Source organism: Talaromyces stipitatus, genomic scaffold (assembly GCF_000003125.1).
Source record: "Talaromyces stipitatus ATCC 10500 scf_1105507295541 genomic scaffold, whole genome shotgun sequence".
NCBI classification, from domain to species: Eukaryota; Fungi; Ascomycota; class Eurotiomycetes; order Eurotiales; family Trichocomaceae; genus Talaromyces; species Talaromyces stipitatus.
The window spans coordinates 2,421,604-2,438,084 of NW_002990115.1; the positions used below are offsets into that span (position 1 = coordinate 2,421,604).

Below are 16,481 nucleotides of genomic sequence, written 5' to 3' on the forward strand. Positions count from 1 at the left end.
CCCATAGTAGAAGAGCTCATGACAGGTCATTGCTATTTATGCGTCGAGAAGACTAACTAGAAAAGCTTTGGAGATATCCTACCCACCCCAAGCACCATCCAATACGCCAATTCACGCTTTATCGAGTCCGGATTTTGAGCATCACTCCCTCCGCCTCTTTCCCGTAGTGAACTCTTATCCCCACCAGCTCCATCATCCTGATCCATTTGATTTTCCGAATCCCATTCCAAATGCACAAAGATAGGGATTTCGAGAACGTCTTCATCTTCCCGTAGTTGAATGTCGTCTTCATCATCTCCTTCGTTCTCAGGGTCTTTCTTCTTTCCAGCGTTGCCCTGTACACCAGGCTGCTCCGTCCCAGGTAAAACCTCTGGGACGACTTCTATGACTATCGTTGTCCAATTGCGACCCTTTTCCCAGACTTTGCCTGCTTCGGCCACCCTTTCGGAACCTGCTATAGTCCCGGCTCGTCCTGCTGACGATGTTAATGTTGCTATTGACGAGGATGTCGGTGCAGCCGGCCCCGCTTGTAAAGCTTCATCCCATACATCGCTGTTTGCACCCAGGTCAAATTGCGGACAGAGAATGGTAACTTTTGACCCTATTCGCCCAGGGGTAATTGACGGGGTGGCCAGTGTTACATTGACAGGGTCAAACATGTGGTTTTTCAATGTGAGAAGGTACTGAATAGGTCGAAGCGGTGTTAGAGAGTCTAAATTGGGTTGAAGTAGCGATGTGGCGGATACTGATTGTCCAGGCAACGCTGCCGGCATAAGTGGTCGTATTGTAGGAAGTGGAATATAGCTTAATGCAATGAGTCGGATCCTAAATCGGGTTGATGCAGGTTTGAATTCCGGTTTCACTAAAATATGTTTGCACGACTTGCAGCGCTTGGATCGTTTCGTGCGTAGTAACACTGGTAATGGACGAAGCTCCTCCATGAATCGTGCCTCCGGATCTTGAAACGCTCGCTGCTCCTTGGAAAGGATATCGTCCCATGTGCAATCATCCGATGCCATTCGATTGATGACAGTCCGCTCTTTTGCGCCTGTGGTTACTTTGATGCCTTCGGCTGGAGTGAGGGCTTCTCGCATCACTGGAGGTTTCGACTTGGCTTTCTTAGCCCCACCTCCATATAGATGCGATGAAGACGTATAGATTGACATGATCCGACTCAATGCGCTAGGCGAAGAGAATGCTGCCCCGAAATCCGATGCCAGCGGATCCGTAGCTGAGACGGAGGCATCTTCAATCTGCTTTGTATAGAAACGTTTGAGGGCTGCAAACCTTGCGTTAGTGTCCAGCTCGGTGTGATCATGCTGCACTTGTGCTAAAGGCTCCTCCTTGTCCTCAGCCTCCGCCGTCGTGGGACTTTCCAACTCCTCGAGATTACCACCCATAGACAATGACGATTTGGTATCACCAGTGAGCACAGAACCGCCATGTCCTTTCTCCTCATACATTTTGGAGAGCTGTGATCGGATGTTGGTAGGTTTGCTGAACTTAATACCTATATCTAATGTCGTCCACATGCAATATCCACATGATAAGATCCATGGACCTTGTTGTGCGCTGTTTTCGATCGTGTTCTCCAGGGTAGTGACTGAGAGTGGAGCGGTACAAACAGGACAATTGAAGCAATTCCGAGCGCATCTGTGGCATGTTCTCAGTTATTACTAAAACCACTTCAATTGGTCAATTGATCGTTGAAAGGGTAGCCTACCTGTTACCTTCACTTCGGACCATGCTGCTGGGTGTCTCAAAGAGACAATTCGGACAGTACCAACAAACTGTCTCTTCTGTTATACATCTCGGACACTTTATCTGATGGCAGTCTTCGCAGTATAATAATTGTTCCGGCGGGTACAACGAAAAATTGGCCCGAGCTGATCGCGGATTAAACGTTTGCTCGGATTCCTCATCACTTTCATCATTCTCCAAATCGGGATCTTCTGGCTGTTGCGTATTTGCCGCGGGTTTACGCGGAGAGGATTGTTTCTTGGGTGAGAATTCGCGCGAGTTTCGTTTCGAGAGTTTGGAGGACCTGGTTTGCTGCGCACACGGACATGAAATAAACGTATATGGAAATGGGCGCGACATTGCGAGAAGTTCTACTATGTATCGATAATGACGATCTGACGACTGTTGAACTGCGTGGGTATCTATATCATAGTATTGTTATCATCGAGCAGCAACCCCTGAAACCTCGCGACAGGTCGATATATTGGTCGGATACAAGCTGATAGAGTTGACTCGGCCGGGGTATGCAAGAACCACGTTGTTTTTGCCTTCAATTTCGGGACCATTCAAACTGAGTTTCTTGCTGCAGAGCACCGATTAGTCCGGTATAGAAATCGAGGTGAATGTACAAAAGACGCGGGGCGGAGATTGTTGGCGGAAAACACGCGGAGCTAAGCTAAGGCTGCTAAGCTCAGGTGGATCTAACTAGTACGTTTATGGCCTAGTGTCTAATATTTCTGCCTGTATATTATTATCGGATGATGATTGGATTTTGTCACCTCCATGATATTTCGTCACGACGACAACACAGTAGCAATTTTATCCTTTGACAATGAGCAACTGAGTCACAGGCAATTGAAACGGACAAGACAGCAAGGCAGGCGCCATGTCCATTCCTTCTACTGTCACAAAAATTCCACGCCGCTGGCGGCTATTATCAAGATTCTCCACGCATACGAGGAATTATGCCGTTCAGGCACCTGGCCGACCGACGTTCGAAGTATTCAATAGAGCAGTCAAACATATGCAAAAAGACCGTGCTGCTCGAAATGTCGAACAAAGTCGTCAGGTGGATTATATTAAAGATGAGGTCGCAAAGAGATTATGCGAAAGGTTACTGGTGCGCATCAACCATTGCTTTGGGCCATTATCTTAGAGAGCCGCTGACCTCTGTTGTTGGTCAATAGGATATAAAAAGATCTTTTCCAAATACCCTGGACCTCGGCGCAAATAGTTGCAACATTGCAAGAGCTCTAACAGCTCCAAACCCAGACCCTGCGGTAGAATCATCGCCCCCTCTATCCAACCGCATCGACACTCTCACATGTGTCGAGACGTCGCATGCGCTGCTACACCGTGATGCAGATCTTGAGTTTAATGATCAATTGTCTATCCATCGAGAAGTAATTCCAGATCTCGAATCCTTACCCTACGAAGCAAACACATTCGATGCCGTCTTGTCGTCTCTCTCCATCCACTGGATCAACGACCTTCCATCTCTATTGGCGCAAATCAATAATATCCTCAAACCCGATAGTCCGTTTATTGCAGCAATGTTTGGTGGTGATACACTCTTTGAGCTCCGTTCGTCTCTGCAATTGGCCAACATGGAACGTCGTGGAGGTGTGATACCACATATCTCACCGCTGGCTGATGTCAGGGACGTTGGAGGTCTTTTGACAAAAGCAGGCTTCAAGATGTTGACTGTAGATGTTGAAGATATTGTCGTTGATTTCCCCAACACTTTCGCATTGATGGAAGATCTCCAGGCTATGGGTGAGAGCAATGCGACGGTGCAAATGGGCACTCTATCGAAGGACGTTCTTCTAGCAAATGAGGCTATCTACCGAGAACTACATAAAGAGGAGATCGGCGAAGCTGAGCATGGTCAAAGTGGCATTCCGGCTACATTCAGAATCATTTTTATGATAGGATGGAAAGAAGGAGCGGGACAACCAAAACCTCTGAAGAGAGGTAGCGGGGAGGTCAATCTTAAGGATATCCTCGGTGGAGGTGACTTTGGACCGAAATAAACGACTGAAACGAGACTTCAGGCAGGATGAGTTGCGATTGTACGACAGTTGGAGGATTAGACATTCCTCGCAGAGGAATCATCGTCTTTTCACGCCATTTAGTAGACATGCATTAGCCGTCATCAGAACTTGTACTTGAAATTTTTAGTAGATACGCAACCACACAACTGAAACGACTTGAATCTATAAACTCCTATCAACCTTAAACCGTTCGACGATCAGTAAGGACCCGAACAATAGTTCCGTGCCCAGTCAACTCCACAAGCTTCTCATGCCAACTTAGTAACACACTCATATGCTGACCACCACCGCCCTCGCCAAAGTTGCGAGCCTGCACCTGAGAGAATCCCGAGCCAGTGGCTTGCGGAGAAAGAGTCTTGCGCGAGGAAGGGGACTGAGATCCGCTAGCAGACGACTGTACAGCCATGCCTTTGTAGCTATTTTTTAGACAAATTCCGTTAGTTCATGCATCTACATCCAGAGGAATTGCGGGAATACGAGCAAGCGTTCAAGAACGTACATGTATTTCATCAAGCAATCCGCTCGTTCAGTACCACCATCACCACTTATCACACCCTCCAAAACCTTCAGCATTTCTCCCTGTCGAATACCCTGAAGAACATCAATGACCGTAGCTAAATGGACTTCCTTTGCCTGCGCATCGCCGCCCAATGGAGCTGTATCAAGCACATGTCTAAGAGCACCTTCCGGATCACCGCCTCGAAGTAATTGACGCACTTGCTGCGCGACAGAGGCAGCAGCGGACGAATTCGTTGGTTCGGGGAGGCTTCCTGGGAGGAGAGTGTCCATGGGGAAATTGATAGATGACTCAGGGTCGAGTACATCGATGTTGATGGTGCGGTAGTTTATTTGGGCCATGGTGGGCGGTTGTGTGCGTCCGGAGGAAGGACGATGGATGCTGAGATTGTGTAGTATGATCTTCAGCGGCCGTGAGTAATTATTCAGGTACTTTGTCCAGTATGAGGTTGCGTGAGTGTGGCTCACTTCTCAATCGCTGGACAATGATTAGCGATAGGCACCTATTAATTCGACTGCGGGGGGTCGTTACGGCACATACGCAATCATAAACACAGAATATTGCGAGCGCACAATGATTGGACTGTTCTTTCGCCACTCTAAAATACTGTAGAGTGTCTCGTGATGGTATTTGTCAATAGCGAGGGGTACAACTCATGGAATCACGGTCAAAAGTTGTTGAGCAGACACCCAATGCGGAGATAATGTCGCGGTGGCTGTGGTGGATCTGGGTAACTGTTTATGTTGTGGCCTGAGGCAGCAATATAAAGTCAACTCCAACCTACGTACTCTTTTTGTGGTTATATTTAGAATAACATGAGGAAGAAAAGTTACTGCAAGGGAATTACGAATCCTACTTATCGGGCAGTCAACAAATGTGCGATATCATAGTATGGATGCTCATTCTAAACTTCTTGGGAGTAAGTGATCTCAGATACTACTGTAGGTCCTTTCGAATTTCAGTGACCGTCATCTTATCCTCACCACACACATATCGCAGGAAGACAAGGCTCGGTTCAAAACAGGATGGTATCTTCCACTAATGTCAGGAATGTAGTGGAAAAGCTCTGAGATATTTTCCAGTGGCTAATCTTCCCCAGGAGATCGATGACTTCGAACAACGGTGCGGATACCGACGTGCCCATTGTTATACCGCGAGATTTCCCCTGAAATAGAGCAGACTGGTCAATCCCTAGAATCCGTAATTTGGGAAAATCATAATGTTCGGTACTATGGTCAGCGGACCCAAAACGAGTGAAGCAAGCCCATGCAATTCCACAATAGTATAGTACCATAGGCACATGGATTGGCGGTTCAGCGCCAAGCGGCATCGATCGAAAATGGCTCTGAATAACGGCTGCGTGGAGAATAGTACGCTTGGCGTCAAGCGATCTTGCCTATGATGTGGCGTAAATAAGGCTCTTCTGTAAGGCAGCCTCGCCTTCTCGTCCGCACTCACATTCGAGTTCATCAAAGTGAGTGTAAAGGTGCATGAACGTGGAATGCCAAAGTAACTTAAAGCAGGGTAGATGCTATACATTGTCATGGCTGGGATGACTCGCATTGTAAGTTGTTGGATTCAAAATACCTTCAATACCATTGCAATAGTTGGTCTTGACAGATGTTAACTGTCGTGAGCCAAATTTCTCGGTTATCACGATCCTCTCGAAGAGCGCCGGTTGCCCCTAGAACAGCGTACGCTTGAAGATCTCCTGATATTTTCTCTTGAAAACGATCGATGGAAAAACTCTGATATGCCGGGGATGGTGGAACAAAGCATGGTGTCATCCTCCGGAGGAGCTCCGATTTCCAAACAACCGCGTTGGTAGCTGCAAATAGAATTGGAGGCGACAGTTGCGGTAGCTATTTGGCTGAATGGAGGAGAACTGGCTCACGGTGGTGAAGCTTAGCCAGCTCAATATCATGAATGTGGATAGTTAAAGTGATGCTAATATGCACAGATCAGCACCACAAGATGTAGAAATAAGCTATCTTTGTACCGTTTCTTTTCCTCGTTTCGAATCCAGGCTTCCCAAGCTCTTTCAAGTTCCTTCTGTATTGTCTTTCAAACCTGAAATTTCGACTTCTGGTAGACATTCCTCGTGATGGAATAACTTTGCTTCACGCGCCCACATGCTAATGCCATGGGCCGTTGCTTGTGATGAACCAAGAAATAGGCTCCCGATACAACACATGGAGGGAAAAGGATGGCATTCTCTTTGGATCGACGGAAGGTAGGTAGATGCACCAGAGGAAATATCGGCTGGAAGTGCTCGAAATACGCCCGAAGGCAAAGGTCCTATTAGCACGTCAGAAGATAACCGTCCTCCATCGAGCCGGTGTGATTTCGGTAAGTGGGTGACTAAGGGGTAATACAAGAAAGCCATTAGATGGGAGCGTTCCTGGTTGGGTACGTTGGCGGAGATTCTCGGCGAGGTTTTGTCAATATGCTTCGTCTGAAGAAAGAAACACCTCATAAGAACGATTGCTGCCGGCCCAAAGACTAACTCGGGTCACATGGCCAGACGATGCTATTCTCTCGGAGAATGTATGCCATTTTTTTCTAATAATATCACTTCTATGGCCTGAATCTGGGTCACCCTCAAATAGAAATTTCTCGACCATTTCAGGTTGCCACTGATTCAGATTATCAGAGTCAAAATAAATACCGGCCAGCCACGATGTCCAATCCGGATCCCACTGCTCGCTCCAGAGAGGAGGAGCCCAGGCACCATTGAAAGCTGGGGTAGTCTGACAATCTTTCGTTGAGTTGTCACACAGGCGAGAGCTTCCATTTCCGTGGGGACGATTATCGTCTGGATAGTTATCAGAGAAAGATCTGAACGTCACGAATCCAGTCATCAGTGAAGGGACCGTCCAATTCTGCCTGATCAGGTACAGATGGTACTATAGAGATACGTAGTTGTTGTATTGGCTACGTTTCATGACTCCCGTCGTCCCCTATCATCTCTCGATTCTCATTTTGATGATACGACCGCAAATGTCGGCAACAGTGTTTTTCTGTTTGCTTAAGCGTCTCTCCAATATTCAATATAGAGAGACCATACTGTCAACAATATGACTTACCACAGACACTACATCTATAGGGTCTCTCTTCGGTGTGCGATTGGAAATGCCGGGCCAGATACTCTGCTTTTTTAAATGCTTGGGAGCAGATTGAACATATACGTTCCTGCTGTGAAGCCTTGCGTCGGCGACGTCTCTCCATGCCTGGATTTCCGCATAAGGTGTTGTAGAAGAGACTCAGAAAACTGTCTGTTGTATCCTTGAGGATCATGATTATCTCAAACTCTATTGGCTGGAACCCCATGGGGTTAGCATGTGATTTGCGGAGAGAGAATACGCTAAGCCTATGTTGGGGAAGCGTCGTAATATTAAATTACAGTAGAACCTGGCTATAACGAACTGAAAGCCTTTCACGCCCGAGTCAATATATTCAGAAGTGAGTTTGATTCAGGGGATGAAGGGCACCTCCACTATATGGATCTATTATAGTATTAATAAATCGGATGCTCTTCAGTCCCATATTAAAGATATCCAAGCTGACATCAATGTAAATGTGGAGCTGCCTTCCTTTCATTATAACCTGATTATACTGAATTAGCGTCCGGGATGAAGAGAAATTTTTATAACTTTCAACGCTTGCAAAGATTTATATATTAGCCGATAAGATCTCCCGAATCTCTCCTTTCAGCCTATTCATCCATTTACTGCTACGTGATCATGTTGCCTAGCTATTTCTAAGTGAGGGAGATCATTTGCATGTGCCCGGGATGATAACTAGCGAACCAACTTCCAGGCAAGCCCAGGAGTAACCATCCCACGTACGTGCTCTGTATGAGCAAGTTCGTTTTCGTTGGTAGTTCTCGAGCGAGCCCCCCGAAAAATCTCGCGAACGAGCCCTCCAACGAGCAGTCCATAGTATAACCTATGGCTTGCTAGCTAGCTTGCACGGGGGCTTTGTTTCGTAGACTCCGGTGCTTCTCTGTGTGTCATTGAACGCTGGAATGATACCACTATTTGAGCCGCGGCTTCTTGGATGGTTACTGGCAAGGGTGGAACAATCCGACTATCCCGCTGATAGATCCCACATCGTCTCTAACGTGCGTGGGCTGGACTGTTTCTGGTCAGCGGGCCCTATGAAATTGAACTAGTCGGCAATACATTCTGGAGAAACGTTCTGTGGGGTACATCTAGAGGCCGGCACAGTGGTTGGGATCAATCCGGTAGTGATACACTATGATCAGAGCATCTTCGGCACAGACACAGCGGAATTCCGACCTGAGTGCTGGACGGAGTCGGTCGAAGACAAGGTTAAAATAACGGATCGACACCTTATGACGGTACTGTATCTGCCTGTCTATCCGTAGCGGACAATCGCTAATGAATCATGAGCAGTTCGGTTGCGGCTCCCGAACATGTATCGGGAAGAACATCTCCATCATGGAGATGGACAAACTGATCCCCCAGATTTTACAGCATTTCGAGATCGAATAGGCGTCGGACAAAGTGGCGTGGCGAGTGGAGACATCTTGGTTTTCAAGAGAGTATGATCTTCTCTGTCGGCTGTCAATCTGCGATGAAAAAGGCCGCTGAGTATGTCCTGTATTCAACCACGGACGTCAAAACCCATGACGAGAAAATATATACGAATCTACAGTATGGAGAAAGCGGATAAGTGTCGTCCGGTCTATCCATCCCGATTGCAATTTTACAGAATCAAGGTTCAGCTAGCCCCGCAGGGCTGGTTAAAGGGCGATGAGTTTTTTGGATGCATGATCCTGTACAACAAGAAGACCTCGAGTTTAGGAGTTCCTGAAAGGAGGAAGCTGGCTGTCCACATTATGTGCTGGGAAAATACGGTCCTCGAAACGTTGAGCAACGGAAGACAGATCCATCCAGTTATGACTAATTTCCTGCTGGACGAGTATAATCATTGAATGACTTGGAGGCAAACAGCCCAGTACATATGTATGGGGCTTGCGTCAACCAAAGTGCTGCTAGCCGGCTAACTATGTTTATGTTACGGGCTGAGGCAGCAAGATGAACTCAACTTCTTCTGTGGTTACATTCAAATAACATAAAGAAGAAATCCTATCCCAACAGGCTTGCGAATCTATACTCAGAGGGCTGTCAAGATATGTACGCAAATATCGTAGTATAGTATCAAGCTTCTGATCTTGTCAGTCAGATACTATACAGTCGGATAGCCAACAGCTCCGTATGTGATTAAAAAATTTCAATGTTCATTAACATCAGGCCAGAACTGCTCCTCCAGCCAAAGGATTTGTCTCCACCATCCAATACACTGATTCCTATTCGTCTCAATAACATCCGCCCCCTTTATACATGCAGCCAACTCATCCACCACTTCCCCAATCCTATTCACAAATTTCTCAAACTCGGGGCTTGACCAGTTGGGAATGAATTTTCGACGTAATGCACCCCCATCCAAATCCCGTTCCGCACCGGTCGAAAATGAAGCTGGAGACGCTAGGGTTTCGCAACTTGCTGCAGTGTGCGACATGATTCCTGCAGCGTGCTTCCACGCATGTAGATAGACGTACTCCGTCGCATACAGTACGGCCATTCCTTCCACTAAGCTCACTCCGGGGCTAGACACTGACATGAATAAATCGATATATGCTCGAGTAATAAAGGAAGGCCGAAAATAGCTTGCTCCCGAATGTTGATTCTCGCTCTGTTGATTAGACAGTGCAGTGATATCTAGACCGTATTCCATTGCCACCTCGTCGAAGAACTCCAATTCTCGCTGAATGTTGTTCAGTGCTTCGACCAGAATGTCAAACATATGTTGCTCTACCGAGACTACCGATGACTTCCTGCTATTTAAACTATTGTTTGGTAACACCACTTTGGTAAGCATGGCACCGATGAAGCGCACGTATGCTTGTGCATATAAACGGTCCTGTGCGAGCCATTGGGATAATTTCTCCTTGGGAAGCTCTCCTTTTCCAGCAGCCTCTAGGAAGGGATGTTTGGTGGCTCTCTCAAAGGCTGCTTTGCTCGTTATCTTGAGCAAGTTGGTAAGTGGCATAGTCGACATGTTGGATGACGGATATCAATTGGTTTCAAAATTTCGAGGGTGAGCCGAGTCTGGTATAAGCAGAGAGGCGATAAAATGATGCTCCAGGTTGAAGGTCGTTGTTTGCGACAGCTGTGGTTTGTCAGTGTAGGTTTCCACACCGGGCGGGGTTCTCGGATACGAAGGTCATACAATGGATTCTGATCATTAGAAGATGAGAGTCCGGAAAGATAATACGAATTGTGAAAAGCGCGAGATGTAGACTCTAGGTGTAGAACTCGTCACTTGGCCACCTGAGGCAACTCTATGGATGACGTCAAAACTGGTACATGTTCAGAGACTCTGGTTTTGAATATTATGTCTATTCCTACCTATACACCTAACAAGATAAAAGAAGCATCCTTTGTACTTGCTTCAATTTGCTTATGTACTTCGATGTCGTACAATGAAAAACCGCAACGGTCGCAATACGAGCTTGAGCCCTCTGTACAGCATCAACGTAGCGAGAGTTTAACGCCATCGAGCCATGATGTTTGGGGCTGTCCAAAACTCATTTTAACATGACCATGAAACCCTTCGGTTCTCCACCGTCAATATCATCAGCAGTTGGCCCTTCTTCGCTATCCCAGCCGGTGACCATCTCCCAGATCTTGCAATCATCACGGATTTGCGCTTCCCTAGTAGCATCAGCCTCGGAGACACGGCGCTCAACTTCAGTTTGCCAAGCGAGTTCATGCAGTGCAGTGTCTGCGTTTGTGACAGGCCTCGCTGCCCAGTCCATGTAATCACCAGAAAGCTCTTGTGCCCCCTTATCGAGAGCAAGTCTCGCATTGATAATCATGTGCACCATGGCTTCAAGGGTAAACCGGGCATCGTTACCAGCATTATGAAGGTTCCTGCCGTGTATACCCAGAGAATTGAGGATATTTTCAAGCGAGCGGGAGTGTACATCCCGTTTGAGCGCTAGAAACATCATTGCCGTGTCTAAGGTATCTAAGAACAGTGTTTGCGCGGTCGGACTGCTCAAGGTCTGTGAGGATGTCTGGGGCTGTGGAATCGCATCGTTGTAAGGAAATATGTTGCAACCCAGATTGCGGAGATAGTCAATGTCGCTCTGAAAGTCGTGACCGACAAGAACCACGTTGCGACGGTGCAACTTGTACCCTTCAATTGCTGTCTCAATCGTAACTTTTGGCTTGGAGTCAGTGGATTCCTCATTGACGAATTTCACAGGAATTTGAGCAGAATAAGGTGGATTGAAGCAGCTCTCTACCACCCGGCCAGCATCTTGAAGTGAGACAAACTCGCTCTTGCCGAATCCGAACTGATCAGGGCAACCAGTTACAAAATCACAATTCACAATGTGGGCATACTCCTTAACGCGAAAGTGTCGAGAACGAATCCATTGCCGCCAGTTCTTTCCACCTTGCCTAGGAGCTAGATGTGCAATGTCCAAGGTATCCAAGGTGGAAATACCCACTTCTGTGATTTGTTTGCGTTGGCGCTCGTTCCATTCCACGTCGATGCTTATGAAGATAGGCTCGTCTACGAAGGGAAATGGTGCGATCATGTCCAGGGCCAGAGGTGGCAGGGAGCGCGCCAGCTCTTCTTTCTGAATGGATTGATGGACAGAATCGTAGCTGTCATTCGTACGGTCTGAGCAACATGGATGTAATCCGAGATAACATTGTGCTCTTTTCAGAGATCGGACCCATTCCCGTTGTTTCTCGATCTTAACCGCTCGCCTTTTCTCCTTTGAGACCTTTGATCTCTTTCTGGTGGCACTTAATCCGGCTTCCATCCTTTGGCGAAAGGCATTGTTTATGTCGACCGGTGCTTCCGGACCATCAGAAGGCTTGTCAATGGAATCCTTTGAGCTCGCAGGCAACGCTGGAACCTTGGAGACCAAATCATCTTTGGCATCTTTATCCGATGAACGACCAAGGTATTGTGGCTGCGGCATCCCTTCCTCCTGGAAGGATAGCAGTAGGCCCAGTTCAGGATGCATGGGGATAGTCAAGCGAATGTTGAACTCTTTGCTAATCAGATCCAGGAATTGTTGTACCTGGGAAGCAGGCAACAAAAGCAGAGGACCTGGTGCTAGGTCACGAGAAGGGACAATGTAATAGCTGAGAACTTGGATTAGAGGTGGAGGGTCGCTTGAAATAGTATCGAATGCCTACAGATCCCACTCTCTCGACCAGAACTGGCCTCCGTCAAAGAAGCGTTTTCCAATCACTCTCGCTGTGTCACCATGCATGTACTTGTATGGCAGTTTCACGATCGCTGCGGCGGGGCAAAACGAGTGTGCAACCAAAGATGGAGACGGTTCAATCCCCGACTCAAAAGCGGTGCGTTCATCGGGCTCATTTAGTCTGATCTGAATATCATCAGTTTTCTTAATCTCCTTGACAGCCACGGTTGCTGGAATCCCTCTATGTTTGGTATGCGATAAGGTGTTCTTGTCTTCCGTAACAGTTTTGTCAATGCTAGAGACAACTTTAGGGTTCGCCTTTGTGCCAGGAAGACGTAAGCCAGTGTCTTTGGCGAGGAGGGACTCGTGATTGGCGAACAGAAGATGTAGCCGCTGCGTTGCTTTCTCCATCTTCAATCTGTTGTGGTGAAACTTTTCGTCAGAATCTAGGAAGGTGTCTGGGGAAAGCCAGTTAGCTAGATAGAAGTCTGATGAGGTTGGGTTCAGCAGAGGAAGGAAGAGGAAGAGGAAGAAGAAGGCATGAGATGAAAAGAAAGCGGCGGCCACAACTGATGACAAACAGCAAGATGATCTCGTGACCTGTGGTCAAACTTCTCTGGAATTTCTTTCAAGGAGATACCGTAGGCTGATACAAACATCCCCTACATTTCTCTGGGGCATCTATCCAAAGTTCTTTTATTTGTTTTTTGGCTTTGTCTGATCGCACAACAAAAGCCGGGATATATCACAACAGAGACCCTGATCTAATAATGGGTACTATACAGATTACCCACCTTGATGATTAGAAGCTTCACATTGCTGTGTTAGAGGTTGTTAAGTTTGACTGACTTGACAACAAGCCTCTGGCTGAAATGTTGGCTGGACCGTCACCTATGGGCTTTGGTCCAGCTCTGCTATGTATGTGCCATAATGAAATAGTTTAAATGGCTCTCTCAAGGGGTATCAGTAGGTAGTAGCTCACTCATAAATAGCCAATATTATCATTATATGGAGCTGTTGAAAAATGAGAGAAGCACTAAGCAGCTTTATCAGTTAGGTGTCCTCTCTGGCCAATCAGGCTGCGTCGGCTAATGGAGGAATATTAATCCGTGAGTTATCACTTGGGGCGATCCAACCTCAAAAGTGTAGGGACACCTCGCATTGAGATGGTTTTCCCCTTCCATGGACCGTCTTCGCCATCACTTTCGTGTTAACAATGGCAGACGACACGGATGATAGCGGCGGGGTCATATTCGAGGGTCCTTTTGACCCTGATGCCCAAGCCACCGTCACAGATTTCATTGATTACACAGAGTACCTACCATCGGACCTCATTCGCTCGTTAACTTTGATCCGTGGACTCGACGAGACGTACTTGGACGCTACGCAAAAGGTTCACGAGCTTACGAAGATCTACGGTCAGCTTCCAGATTTGCCACCCGAGTCTCGACGCAACCCTCAAGAACTACGCGAACAAATATCCACCCACCTAAACCGCGCGATCAATGCACGTGAAGCCTCATACGCAGAGGCATGTCGAATCTACGATGTTGTTGACCGCCACTACGATCGCTTAGGAAATATTAAAAGAAAACTTGAGCTTCTACCCAAACCCGGCGTCTCGCGACGCCACTCCTCCCGCTAAACGCTCAAGGGGTGGCCGGAAGGCAGAAAAGGGTGCGACACGTATCACGCTGCGCGTCGACGGCCAGACACCGGACAAAAATGGCTTACCAAAATCTAGAGGTCGGCGATCAATGATTGCTGGCCTTGACCCGGATTCGCCTATTGCCAGCACAGAGCAGTCGGACAACGAAACACCCAAAGCGCGATCACGTCGTGGAGGGCCTGTTATTAACCCTGAAAAGGAGGCGTTACAGCCCAAGAAAGAGAAGAAGCGTGGTAACAAGCGATTAGCGGGAGCGGGCACTAATGTGCACAGTTCTGTCGCTGGAATCTCGACAAGCAATGCGCTAGCGTTATTGAAACCACCTCCAGAAGACGCCAAACTGGGTAGTGACGATCTACCATGGCTTAGGCTTACTGACTGGGAGATGACGAAACTAAGGAAGAAAATGAAGAAGAATGCGATCTGGCAGCCGAGTGAAATCATGATCAATCGCGAACTCGCGACTGGGGGAAGAGGCTGGGAAGGGTATCGGGCAGCAAAAGCAAGAGCACAGGCTACTGGAGAGGAGCTTATTGATTGTGATGACATCGAGAATACTTATGTACCGGGAAAGCTTATCCGCAAGAGCGAGGCGACTGCTGATATATCTGCAGCAGAAGAGATCAAAACCAGTAACCGCGGCATGATTCTAAATGAAGCAAAACGACTCAAGCGTGAGAATATGGCTCGGGAGCAAGAAGCGGCATCTGCTGCTGCTGCGGCGGCAGCGGCAGCGGCGGCAGAAGCAGAGCTGGCAGCCAAACGGATAAGTGATATCGGTTCTACCTTCAAGCGTCTATTTTCTTCTACTTCAGGCGAAAACAACCAGGTCGCTTCTACAGATTCCGCAAAACCCAATGGCACACCTGTAACTCCCGCAGCAAAGGGCAGAGCGAAGATTACTCGGAAAAGAAAAGCTGAAGAGAGCCTACCAGTGGAGCAACCAGATCAGCCTCTGTCGTCGAAACCTCCGTCCAAGAAACGCAACACCGGCAAAGCTCTCTCAGCAGAAGCGACAGGCGGCGCGGCGGATTCGTCTCAACCTCTGCTTGATACTGCTACGGCTTCTGGTGAAATCTCTGGGACCAAGATTTTAAAGCCATCATCATCTAGTCCACCACCAACCAGGGCACGATCAGCTGCATCACATGAGAATATCCCACAGACAACTACCTTGACTATCAAAGGTGCTGCGACCCCGACGCCTCCAACAACGCGGCCATCATCAAGACGACGTTCAGCAGCAACTTCTATGGAGCCAGGGAGTGCAATGAACGCCCCGCTGGTGGGGTTGACACGTGAACACCTGCGCCGTAAGAGTGTCACCCCAGCTTCCAAGACGCCCGGTCCAGATTCAGGCACTACCGCCGCAGGAACTGGTGCTCGACGGAAGAAACGACCTGCCCCGGGACCTGTTTCTTCTAGTCTAGAAGGCGGAGCAACCCTCAGTCACGGAAAACGCAAATCCAAACCTAAGAAGCGGGCACCAGGCAAGGAGACTGTCAAGGGTGAGGACTACCGGATTGACGAAGATGGAGTTCTGGAAAAGATTGACCCGAATGAGCCGCGTTATTGTCTCTGCAAGGATGTCAGTTTTGGGACAATGATCAATTGTGAAAACCCTGATGTAAGTTCGATGATGAGCAACCTTATTTATTGTTCTGATCTAACGAATTTGATAGTGCGAAGGCGAATGGTTCCATCTCGAATGCATTGGCTTGAAAGAACCGCCAAGCCGACGTGCGAAATGGTTCTGTCCCGAGTGTCGCGTGAAGCTGAAGAAGGCACCAGATGGTATAGAACGAGTGGGTGGTGGACGGCGATAAGCATCGGTACTGCTCTGTATCGTTGGGATATTTGTTTATTTCGCAAGGGTATGATACCATGGCGTCGTGCGATGGAGTTGTAAATCAAATTGGTAGGGCTGGGAATTGTTAATGGGGTTAGTGTATCATAAGAATGAATTGCTGTCACTTGGTGACCCTATACCGACTTTCGGACTTATCGAGCAGTAAGGGTCTAGTCTAACCCTAATCCCGGAAGCCGGGCCCATCTAGCGGAGTAGACTAGCCGAATAAGGATCTTCGAGTACGAGTACGATATCAAAGGGACATCAAGAATACGAGCTGAACGAGTGGCTTCGTAATGCTCGTACACGATTTGAGATGCAAATTGGCACAGATCGCAGTACGCCAGGTGGGATCTGCTTCTAGTGTTTCTCTCAACCACATTGGACCCGGG

At 47.8% G+C, this 16,481-nt stretch overlaps 7 protein-coding genes across 9 annotated transcripts, besides 1 other annotated feature; 3 read left to right on the plus strand and 4 right to left on the minus strand.

Annotated features, from left to right (window-relative positions):
- Positions 1-56: 56 nt before the first annotated feature.
- On the minus strand, positions 57-2,100 carry TSTA_032200 (dynactin Arp1 p62 subunit RO2, putative; the record flags this gene model as incomplete). The annotated part of the gene is made up of 2 exons (XM_002480351.1): positions 57-1,653; positions 1,724-2,100. 2 exons carry the CDS (start codon positions 2,098-2,100, stop codon positions 57-59), a joined length of 1,974 nt encoding a protein of 657 aa, XP_002480396.1.
- A 433-nt stretch (positions 2,101-2,533) lies between these two features.
- On the plus strand, positions 2,534-4,220 carry TSTA_032210 (uncharacterized protein). Its single transcript, XM_002480352.1, has 2 exons — positions 2,534-2,860; positions 2,928-4,220. The coding sequence occupies exons 1-2, from the start codon at positions 2,627-2,629 to the stop codon at positions 3,771-3,773; spliced, it is 1,080 nt and encodes a 359-aa protein (XP_002480397.1). The 5' UTR covers positions 2,534-2,626; the 3' UTR covers positions 3,774-4,220.
- On the minus strand, positions 2,932-5,002 carry TSTA_032220 (Arp2/3 complex subunit Arc16, putative). 3 transcript variants are annotated; one of them, XM_002480353.1, is made up of 4 exons: positions 4,852-4,998; positions 4,779-4,788; positions 4,294-4,712; positions 2,932-4,210 (listed from the first exon to the last, which is right to left on the minus strand). In XM_002480353.1, exons 3-4 carry the CDS (start codon positions 4,650-4,652, stop codon positions 3,976-3,978), a joined length of 594 nt encoding a protein of 197 aa, XP_002480398.1. In that variant the 5' UTR covers positions 4,653-4,712; positions 4,779-4,788; positions 4,852-4,998; the 3' UTR covers positions 2,932-3,975. The 3 variants fall into 3 exon arrangements, with proteins under 3 accessions (XP_002480398.1, XP_002480399.1, XP_002480400.1); XM_002480354.1 differs by having other exon boundaries at positions 4,294-4,788; positions 4,852-5,002; XM_002480355.1 differs by having other exon boundaries at positions 4,294-5,002.
- Positions 5,003-8,338: 3,336 nt separating this feature from the next.
- On the plus strand, positions 8,339-9,009 carry TSTA_032230 (uncharacterized protein; the record flags this gene model as incomplete). Its single annotated transcript, XM_002480356.1, has 3 exons — positions 8,339-8,434; positions 8,486-8,679; positions 8,829-9,009. The coding sequence occupies 3 exons, from the start codon at positions 8,339-8,341 to the stop codon at positions 9,007-9,009; spliced, it is 471 nt and encodes a 156-aa protein (XP_002480401.1).
- Positions 9,010-9,570: 561 nt separating this feature from the next.
- On the minus strand, positions 9,571-10,398 carry TSTA_032240 (transcription regulator PAB1642, putative; the record flags this gene model as incomplete). The annotated part of the gene is made up of 2 exons (XM_002480357.1): positions 9,571-10,151; positions 10,188-10,398. 2 exons carry the CDS (start codon positions 10,396-10,398, stop codon positions 9,571-9,573), a joined length of 792 nt encoding a protein of 263 aa, XP_002480402.1.
- Positions 10,399-10,752: 354 nt separating this feature from the next.
- TSTA_032250 (uncharacterized protein) lies at positions 10,753-13,521 on the minus strand. Its single transcript, XM_002480358.1, has 2 exons — positions 13,366-13,521; positions 10,753-13,029 (listed from the first exon to the last, which is right to left on the minus strand). The coding sequence occupies exon 2, from the start codon at positions 12,383-12,385 to the stop codon at positions 10,928-10,930; it is 1,458 nt and encodes a 485-aa protein (XP_002480403.1). The 5' UTR covers positions 12,386-13,029; positions 13,366-13,521; the 3' UTR covers positions 10,753-10,927.
- Positions 13,522-13,787: 266 nt separating this feature from the next.
- TSTA_032260 (PHD finger domain protein, putative) lies at positions 13,788-16,066 on the plus strand (the record flags this gene model as incomplete). The annotated part of the gene is made up of 3 exons (XM_002480359.1): positions 13,788-14,120; positions 14,149-15,867; positions 15,923-16,066. The coding sequence occupies 3 exons, from the start codon at positions 13,788-13,790 to the stop codon at positions 16,064-16,066; spliced, it is 2,196 nt and encodes a 731-aa protein (XP_002480404.1).
- Positions 14,941-14,999: a microsatellite.
- Positions 16,067-16,481: the final 415 nt, after the last annotated feature.

Bases quoted from the DNA above. Each gene is read 5' to 3' on its own strand.
- TSTA_032250 (XM_002480358.1), bottom strand. From the start codon at position 12,385: ATGCATCCTGAACTGGGCCTACTGCTATCCTTCCAGGAGGAAGGGATG.
- TSTA_032220 (XM_002480354.1), bottom strand. From the start codon at position 4,652: ATGGCCCAAATAAACTACCGCACCATCAACATCGATGTACTCGACCCT. The intron at 4,211-4,293 runs GTACGTTCTTGA...TCTAAAAAATAG, and splicing joins GATTGCTTGATGAAATACAT to CTACAAAGGCATGGCTGTAC.
- TSTA_032210 (XM_002480352.1), top strand. From the start codon at position 2,627: ATGTCCATTCCTTCTACTGTCACAAAAATTCCACGCCGCTGGCGGCTA. The intron at 2,861-2,927 runs GTGCGCATCAAC...GTTGGTCAATAG, and splicing joins GATTATGCGAAAGGTTACTG to GATATAAAAAGATCTTTTCC.